Genomic DNA, 9,581 nt, shown 5'->3' with positions numbered 1-9,581 from the left:
TGATGACCCGGCTTGACAGGGTATATTAGTTTAAGAAATATATAATATGCACGGATGTGGTGCTTTCATCAACACTCAATTTGTTGCTGCTGCAAACACCACTTTAATGGACTGTTATATTTGAACAAGCAACATAATCAACGATAACATCGGCATAATTGAAACGCGAACGAGACAAAACTGACCACAGCAACTGTTACTCGTGATCACGTTGGAGTTGGAGATGCAATCTCTCCGCCGCCAGTTTTAAGTAAGGTGCAGAAACGAGTATATGTATTGGAGCCTGAATTAAGCCACTGTTACAAATGCAGGCGAAGATGCACAAACGCAACAAAGCATTTTAGTAAATTTCGACTTGTTCCTGTTTGAATTCATGCTATTTATTCACTCTAATATCCTCGGGAACTGCTTTGGTAAGGAACTTCTTGAAAAAGCTCAATCCGGCTTATCAATTCAGAAATTAATACTTCAAGCCATGTCGCAGTTTTCCAACTAGCTTCTTGAATTCATTGCAAAACCGGGTTTCGGTTTGCAAGCTATGGTTATTGGAGAACCGGTTCCTTGATTGTCGCGCTGTGAGTAAAGATGCAGTTGTCCCGCCCAGCTATAGAGCTACCGTACTTAAGTATTCCGACTTTTTCCTAGTCCAAAAAGAAAAACAGAGGATAATTAAAATGACAGGTGCTGAAAGAACAACTGGGAAGCTAAGATTTGTTGGAGGTAAATATAGAACTCATTAGTCAGCGCTTCACCACTTTGCAAGCGAATAAACAGAAGGGTTAGGGATATGGTGAGGCATGCCTCAGTGTCTCTGTTTCATAATCAATATCTAAGCAGCGCATAACAGACTAAACAGTGACAGGTGAAATCCCCTCATTCACCTGCACATTGAGCAAGGCGCCATCAAACAGATTTTCTATGTGATCCTTTTCTTCGTTTTAATAGAAAAATTACACAAGATGCGAGTTTGTATGGAACCGAAGTTTTAACCAAAGTCCATAGATATTTAGACACAATCTTGGCAGCCAGATCCAATGCAATGTGCCCAATGTTTCAGCAGTTTAACCTCATCCTTCACAAATTCGTGAATGCGTGTTTTAACATGCTCGTGACAGAATTCACGTTTAATGATGCTCGCGAGCAAAATGGCTCGTCCGACCTCCCGAAAGCAAGGTATAACATGCATAACACTGCTTTCGTGGGCAGACAGCACTCCACAGGAGACGATTCGTTCGTGAGTCGCATGTGAGACGTGGCTGGGGTTCTCCTCCCACAAACTAAGAACAAGCAAGACGATAAGACAAGTATCGGCGGCGAAGCGAAACGAGTACAAGCATCGCCACTCAGTCCACCTCGTCGATCTTCGGGCCGGCAGCACCGCCCTGGTTGGGAGGCGCCTGGCCACCTCCCTGGTGCAGTTTGGTCATGATAGGCGTGCACACCTGCTGCATATCCTTCATCTTGTCGTCGTATTCGTCCTTCTCGGCCAGAGTGTTTCTGTCAATCCAGTTGATGACCTCCTCGCACTTGCTCAGAACCTTTTGCTTGTCAGCCGCGTCGAGCTTCTCCGGACCGACCATTTCCACCGACTGCTTGACGTTGTACACGTACGACTCGAGGTTATTGCGGGCGGCCACCCTCTCGCGCTGCTTTTCGTCTTCCTGGCGGTACTTCTCGGCGTCGGCGAGCATGCGGTCGATCTCGTCCTTGGACAGTCGGCCTTTGTCGTTGGTGATTCGAATGCTCTCGGAGCGGCCCGTGCTCTCGTCTTTAGCCGACACCTGGAGAATTCCGTTGGCGTCCAAGTCAAAGGTCACCTGGATCTGGGGAACGCCCCTTGGAGCCGGAGGGATGCCCATGAGGTCGAAGGTGCCCAGTAGGTGATTGTCCTTTGTCATGGCTCTTTCACCCTCGAAAACTTGAATGGTGACTCCTGTCTGGTTGTCAGCGTATGTCGTGAAGGTCTTGGACGTCTTGCAAGGAATGCGGCTGTTACGCTCCACGATCTTAGCCATGACTCCACCGGCAGTTTCGATGCCCAGCGAAAGCGGCGCTACATCCACGAGCAGAACGTCCCTGATAATCTCGCTGGTGTCTCCTGTCAGTATAGCGGCCTGTATGGCAGCTCCATAAGCCACGGCTTCGTCAGGATTGATCGACATGGCGAGGTCCTTTCCATTGAAAAAATCTTTCAGAAGCTTCTGGATTCGAGGAATACGCGTCGAGCCACCAACCAGCACGATGTCATGTATCTGGGACTTGCTGAGTTTGGAGTCTTGCAGCGCTTTCTCTACGGGCTCCAGAGTACTTCGGAAAAGGTCCATGCACATTTCCTCGAATCTAGCTCTTGTTATTTTGCTATAGAAATCAATTCCTTCAAATAACGCGTCGATCTCAATGCTTGCTTCACTGCTACTTGACAAGGTCCGTTTCGCGCGTTCGCACGCCGTTCTCAGTCGTCGAATGGCGCGCGCATTTGTCTTGAGGTCACGCTTATGCTTTCGCTTAAACTCCTCGACAAAGTAATTGACAAGGCGATTGTCAAAGTCTTCACCTCCGAGGTGAGTGTCCCCCGCTGTTGACCGTACTTCGAACATAGATCCTTCGTCGATCGTTAATATGGACACGTCGAAAGTTCCTCCTCCGAGGTCAAAAATGAGAATGTTCTTCTCACCTTTTAGGTTTTTGTCCAGTCCATAAGCAAGGGCAGCCGCAGTGGGTTCGTTGATAATCCTCAAGACGTTCAAGCCAGCAATAGCACCAGCATCCTTCGTGGCTTGCCTCTGAGAGTCGTTGAAGTAAGCCGGTACAGTGACAACGGCGTCTTTCACCGGACACCCAAGGTAGGCCTCTGCGGTTTCTTTCATCTTGGTCAGCACCATGGCACTGATCTCTTCTGCATTGAAAACTTTTTTCTCGCCTTTGAACTCCACGCATATGTTGGGCTTGCCTCCCTGATTGACGATTTTGAAGGGCCAGTGATTGATGTCTTGTTGAATTTTGGGGTCGTCGTACTTCCTGCCAATAAGCCGTTTGGCATCGAACACTGTGTTCTCAGGATTGAGAGCCACTTGCGCCTTGGCAGGGTCCCCGATTAGCCTCTCGGTGTCCGTGAAGGCCACGTAGCTGGGCGTCGTGCGGTTTCCTTGGTCATTGGCTATGATTTCGACTCGGCCATGCTGGAAGACACCCACGCAGGAGTACGTGGTGCCGAGGTCAATGCCGATCGCTGGCGCCTTCGTGGACATGCTGGCTGGTCTCCGCGCACCTTAGTATCGACTCGCGGCGCGTGCCTTGCTTTTCCCCAAGTTTTGTCGACACCCAGCTGGTCCTTTTTAAGACGCCGAGCCGCTCCGAGTGTCTATATTTACCCGGGCGGCCCCACGCCTCACTCTGTTTTCAAGCGGTGAAATAAATGCGCGCCAGCTTCGCCAGCCTTTGAGCTGCAGGGATCCCGGTGACGTGAGTCAGCGTCACAGGAACCCGTGGCCCGGTTCCACGCGCACTGGTGGCACGGAAGCGCCCAGTGTCGGCTTGTCTCAAGCAGTACGCGATCTCGGCAAAAAACTACGTCTTCGCGCAGGATGAAGTGCACCGCGTATCCGAGAAGTCTTCGCTGGTGTGATAACAGCGCTTATCATTCACGGTATAGTTCTTGTCGCTCTCTGTGCCACATCTATTTCAAGCTCAAAGCCGGGAAGGCTTAAAAATAACGAATTGTCTGCGGCCTCGCGCCAACAGACAAGTGCTTCTACAAAGCACGGCTTGATGAAAGCGGGCTTGTGACAGCCTCCGAAGTGCTCCTGCTTGGCGACTTGTTTGTATATATGTGCCATGCATGCAGTAGCAGCTCATGTGAGTCCTTTAGAATTTGTAAACCGCGTGTCTACACAACGGCATGTACCCACGACAACAGCGCACATTCATCACTCTCGGAGTTTGCCTGTCCTTTCGGTTGTATTCAATATGGTCGCTCATCAACTCACTGTCAGGCACAGCCAAGGGTGGCATTTCCGCAGAGTGAAGCGTGATGGGAGCACTTAGATATAACTGACTTTTTTGTCGCTCTTTGACGTCAGAAGACCGTCGAAAAAGTCGAGTTTTGTCACCGCGCTGTGGCATCCTCCTGCCCCCTTTTTGTGTCTGCTTTCTATGGCCGTCTTGACGAGTGTCCACTTATTACATACAGAAAGCAGGACCAAGTTTTGTTTTGTGATTGCGCCTTCAATAACACTCCAGGAATGAGAAGTTCCCTTTTTATATTACCAAATCAGTGATAGTTGAGCACCAAACTGTAACTCTGTCCTTTTTTCTCTTGTTTATTCATTTCGTATTAACTGATCTAACCACGATCCTTTGTCATGCTCTTTCGTTGTCTTGCAGGGGCAAGCGCAGCTGAAGTGTGTATTAACTGTCTCCTTCAATAAATTTTCCATTTGATAGTCAGCCCTTGTGTTGTGTCTGCGCCTTCCTTCGTCACAAGTGCGCTCTTGTTTTAGCCACAAACCAATACAAACTTGTTCGGTTTTCTATCTCCTCACTTACTAACCTCCGCAGCTGCTGCAGTTTTGTTATCAGTATAGATCAATCTTGCGCATTGTAATTAAAGAACGTATTTCAACTACAAAAGTAAGTGTCGACTATTTATTACGTGCGTTAAGGAGCCGATGTCTGTGCATAGGAGGCACCGGCTGTATCTCTGACAGGCGTGAGCCCGAAGCTGCTGCAAATGTTACCCCCCCACCCCACCCCACCTCCCCCCCCCCCCAAAAAAAAAGAAGATACAGCTAGGTCTTTCCAAACGTTCAGAAATGTTTAAGGGTCAGAAACGCTCTTTCTTTAAAGGGAGGAACTCAAACAAGGCGTCGCATTTGAGTCCCCCCCAAACACAACAGAAGCGTATACATATCATTGCAAACACAGGGTAAGCGCAGTTTTCTGATGATTAAATATAAAAGGCGCATTCCAGTAAATAAAATGACAAAATCACTACTTCTTACAGTAAGTATCGTACTTTTTTCAGTGTAAAAGGTGGTGCTCAATGTCTTAATCAGCCATCAGCTACCTCAAAAGAACAATATTAAATAAAATTCAGGGGTTTTAAGTGCTAAAACCAGGATATGGTTATGAGGCACGCCGTAGTGGAGGACAACAGATTAATTTTTTTAACCACCTGGGGTTCTTTAACATGCACATAGATCTAAGTACTACATGGGCGCTTCTGCATTTCGCCATCGAAATGCGGCCTCCGCGACCTGGATCAACCGCGACATCACGGAGGGTCAAGAGAACAAACAGTGATCACACCCTGTCGTATTCTTCACAAGAAAACTTTTGGTATAGGCTTGCCGAGTCATAATCTAAGTAGTTCTCTTTGAACAAAACTACTAACTCTCATCGGAATATTGAACTGCCAGGGGTATAGCTCATATTATCTGGAGCTGTCTGCACCATCCGTAAACCAATTCAGTGTACTACGCAATACGGCCACACATTCGGCTTAAAGAAACAATGCGCATCACACGATCGCTTCTAGTGTCACTGTTATGCATAACTTTGAGAACCAAGATTATGCATCAGTCGCTTTATATTTTGCGGCTGCTTTACTTTTAATGACTCGCCGCCATGAAGCCATATACATTATTAAAACATTTTCAAACCAAGCACGACAGATACGTGACCCTCAAAGCTTTCTTTTTTTGATTTTTTTCCTTGAAGCATACTTTGAGCTGTTGTATCACTCCTTGCAGCCTCCTCGAACCCAGTTTCCAGCCCCGTGGACAACAGCTTTCATCATATTCGAAGTTAAACCAGGAATGACAAGCTGAAATATTCTGGTGTATCATAAAGCTAGATGCAGGTGACTCCATATGTCAAGCGTGTAATATAGTTATGTTGCAACTGGCATTCCAGAAAATTTATACTTTGTGTGAGACGTTCTGCTGCATCGTCATCGACGACGAGGAATGAATGTGTTGTACTTTTCCAATGTCACCAGATGACGCGGCAATCCAGGATGATAAGTGAAGGCGAGAAACCACCATCTGCTGTTAAACCTTTACTTTTGTTTAGGAAAATGAAACACGCTTTTTTCTCAACGAACTCAAGAAATGGCCTCACTATTCACATATATGGAGGTGCTGGTCCAAGCATGTGCCCGTGCAAACTGATCAAGCAAGTACTTTTTCAGACTCGCAACAGACCGGTTGACAATAAGAACCCAATTTAAAAGTAGGTCTGTTCGAATAGTTACATTTCCGAATCGAATCGAATACTTATACTCGAGAAATACGACCACCGAATATCGAATAGGATATCCAATATTTTCTACTTTCTAAAGCAACATGAAATATGAAGTTTTCGCGGATTACGTTTGGTAAAAATGAAACGAGGAAACGAATATTCAACAATTTCGAGTAGCGAATTCTGGAATCGAATACCAGTCGAATAGCAGGAACTATTTGATTCGTATTGAAATTTTTGAATATTTATACACCCCTGTTTAAAAGCTGTTGTGTAACTTAAATAAGTTTGGTCTGGGAATTGTAGAGCTTGTTCACTGAAGTTGTTATATAACTGTGTGACCTGACATATGTTATAGTATTTCCCTTGCTTCTTTGACATTCCGAATATATTTTTTGTTCCCCCATTTCCTTTGTATTTGTTACCCTATCTTCCCCTTTTTTTCATGTACCTTAGACGCGATGCTGTGCTTGAATTTCCAACGAAGTTGGTTACGTTTATCAAAGTGGTCGATTTCCTTGAGAGTTCTTCGGCTGTCAAGTGGCTGAACACTAAATTACTAGCAAAAACGTATTTATTATGTCGGAGAGGGATCAAGCGTTCACTAATCACACCAACCGTATATATCATTAGTTTATCTCTCATTTATTGGGGTTCTCTTTAGCTACGATTTTGGAATAGTAGCCAAACTTCTCCTATCACATTTAATAAAACAACAAATAGTTACGTGTGCGCCTATTACTTTTTGAACCGCATTACTTGAATTTCATCGTGGGCTCGCGGTGTCCCATAACCGCTCAAGCGCACAACGTTACCCGCGAGGCCGTTGTTGGCAGAGCGGATTGGGTGCAGGGGGGAGGGTGGCGTAAAGGTGGGGCGAAGGCAAGAGTGACGCCTGAAGGTGGCCGCTTATTTTGGGCACCATTCGTATGCAGTGCAGCTACGCCGCGCAGGGGGGGCGGGAGCTCCGTACGGTAGCTATTCGCGGTTCGGCTCGGGTGTTGCCGTGGCATAAAAAAAAGAAGAAAAGACGCGGCGTCAAACGTCAACAACTGGTGTTCATTTTACGGTCGGAGCCGCTTCGCGAAATGGCCCGTACTGTTTTGTTGCTTTAAGAGGAAACATGACCCACTTAATAGCATCGTGAAGCGGGTCTTCAAGGACCGCAAGCGGAAAACCGAATATAATCCATAAATGGGACAAAAAAAAAGGTAGGCAAGTACCGGATGAGTGCGGTGGCGTTATGTTATTATTCTTATTACTCAACTTTTTCATGCAGGCGTCTAAACGCCTAAGACGTCGACTATAAACCCCTGTGTCACCAAAAGCATCGGTATCTGCGCAGTTCCATCGCTGAGACTTGAGCCGCAAATTCATCATGGCACATTGTATGCCGGCATGCAACGACTTGTTTCGCTCCTAACATTGGACTCTGAATAATAGCCCGCAGCGGCTGCGCGTGTGTGCACATAAGTGTGCAACCCTCATTTCCTCTAGCCATGCCCCTCGCCATCTGGATTAGACCAACCTCTTGCCCAAATGAGAGCTGAATATTTAATTAATGACTCCATCTTCCAACCCTGTCGGTTGTTTTTATTATAACCTTATGCACTTTATAGTATAACCAATATATCGCACCATAAGTTCCGAAGTGGTTACGCTAAGGCTCTCGGTCCCCAGCGTCCGTGGATAGGTGGCTACCGTTTTGCCCTGTAATATTTTTCTCGCAAAAGGCGGAAGCTGAGGGTAGGAGCAAATGTGCTCCTCACTTATGTTTGAAGCAGTCTAAGATGTGAAGGTCCACCTGGTTGACCATCAAGCTGCCAAAATTATCACTTTATTATCAACCGCATCACAAGCCATCCTTTCTTTTATTATGCCAAAAGACAGCCTCAGAAATAATTCTGTGTTACCTAATCATCAGCTGTTGCCCGTTGGCGTTGATGTCGTTAATTCTTGCAAATTGTGGTCTTCTGGTTTCCGAGTAACTAGGCTATATATACGGCATTGCTCCAGATGTAACGAACACCCTGTGCGTTGAGAGCAGTCTAAGTGTATAGCGTGCAGCAGTGCACAGTAGTCTAACGGTACGCTGAAAACAGCCTAAGCGTACCCATGGTACTATACCACCATATTTAACAGATCGTTTTTGTCCATAAGTATACAGCAGTGGAACGAGCTGCCAGAATCAATATTTATTGAGCGTGATCCACAAAAAAATAAGCAGTTATTGATAGCCTATTTAATTATTTTACTCACACTTCTGCCATGCCTTACGCCGGCAATTCCTTCAATGCTCATACCCTTTCCCACTTGAACCCTTGATGTATTTATATGTTACTTTTTTCTTCTTTTTTTTTCGTGACTACTGCTGTTATTCGAGTTTCTCCCTATGTAATAATCATATAATAAGGGACAATAAGTAATGATGTTGGTGACAATGATGCACACGTGAGAGAAAACAAGCGAATGTGAGCGAACGCGAATAGCACCAATAAATTTGCGAGAACAATAATGCGAGAACTGCTTAGCGACAGAGGCCGTGTATTCTTGTCGGAAGTTATTAATGAGCTACTCGCCGCGTGCCACACAATTCACCGTACCACTACAGCGTATCACCCACAGACTAACGGTCTAACGGAACGGGTCAACCGCGCTCTTGGTGACATGCTCACCATGTATGTTGCGTCTAATCATTACAATTGGGACGACGTACGCGCTCCCTTTTGTCACGTACGCGTATAATACCGCCACTCAGGCTACCACAGGCTTCTCACCATTTTTTTCTTCTTTATGGACGTGAACCATCCTCTACCCTCGACACCGTACTACCATATCATCCGGATGCCTCTGAATTCACTCCTCTTTCTGAATTTGCTCGCCATGCTGAAGAGTGCCATCAACTGGCTCGCTAATTCATGTCGGATACCCAAGGCATCCAAAAAGATCGCCACGACAACGATCAGCCCACACAGTCCTTCGCCATGGACTTTCAGGTCTGGCTTCGGCTGCCCTTCTAATCTCCAGGCCTTAGCCCAAAACTTGTTCCGAAATATCAGGGTTCGTACCGGATCGTCGAGTGTACACCGCCTGTGAACTATGTGGTGGAACCGGTGACACCATCTTCGGACAAGCGCCGCCGTGGCCGCGAGACGGTTCACGTAAGCCGCCTGAAGCCGTACCACGACCCCTCATCGTGTCAGCAGCTTAGGTCGCCAGGATGGCTCCGCTTCGCCACGCGGGCAATTCTAGTGGGGAATACGCATGTAGCGCTGTGCGCACTGCCACCGCTTGGGCGTGAGACCCGAGCTCATGCTGCTGATGCCAAGAGCTAGAAC

At 46.7% G+C, this 9,581-nt stretch overlaps 2 protein-coding genes across 2 annotated transcripts in view; both read right to left on the bottom strand.

Annotated features, from left to right (window-relative positions):
* The window catches only part of LOC142565820 (salivary anticoagulant protein P23-like), a 104,921-nt gene that overhangs the window by 25,775 nt on the left and 69,565 nt on the right, over window positions 1-9,581 (bottom strand). The gene's annotated exons all lie outside the window — the stretch shown is intronic.
* On the bottom strand, window positions 925-3,398 carry LOC142565816 (heat shock protein 68-like). Its single transcript, XM_075676353.1, has one exon. It carries the CDS (start codon window positions 3,246-3,248, stop codon window positions 1,344-1,346), a length of 1,905 nt encoding a protein of 634 aa, XP_075532468.1. The 5' UTR covers window positions 3,249-3,398; the 3' UTR covers window positions 925-1,343.

The sequence above is a fragment of the Dermacentor variabilis genome, unplaced genomic scaffold (assembly GCF_050947875.1).
Source record: "Dermacentor variabilis isolate Ectoservices unplaced genomic scaffold, ASM5094787v1 scaffold_12, whole genome shotgun sequence".
In the NCBI taxonomy this organism is placed as follows: Eukaryota; Metazoa; Arthropoda; class Arachnida; order Ixodida; family Ixodidae; genus Dermacentor; species Dermacentor variabilis.
This window is presented reverse-complemented; position numbering and strand designations above follow the sequence as displayed.

What these genes read in the sequence shown, in the direction of transcription:
- LOC142565816 (XM_075676353.1), bottom strand. Translation starts at nt 3,248, where the DNA reads ATGTCCACGAAGGCGCCAGCGATCGGCATTGACCTCGGCACCACGTAC.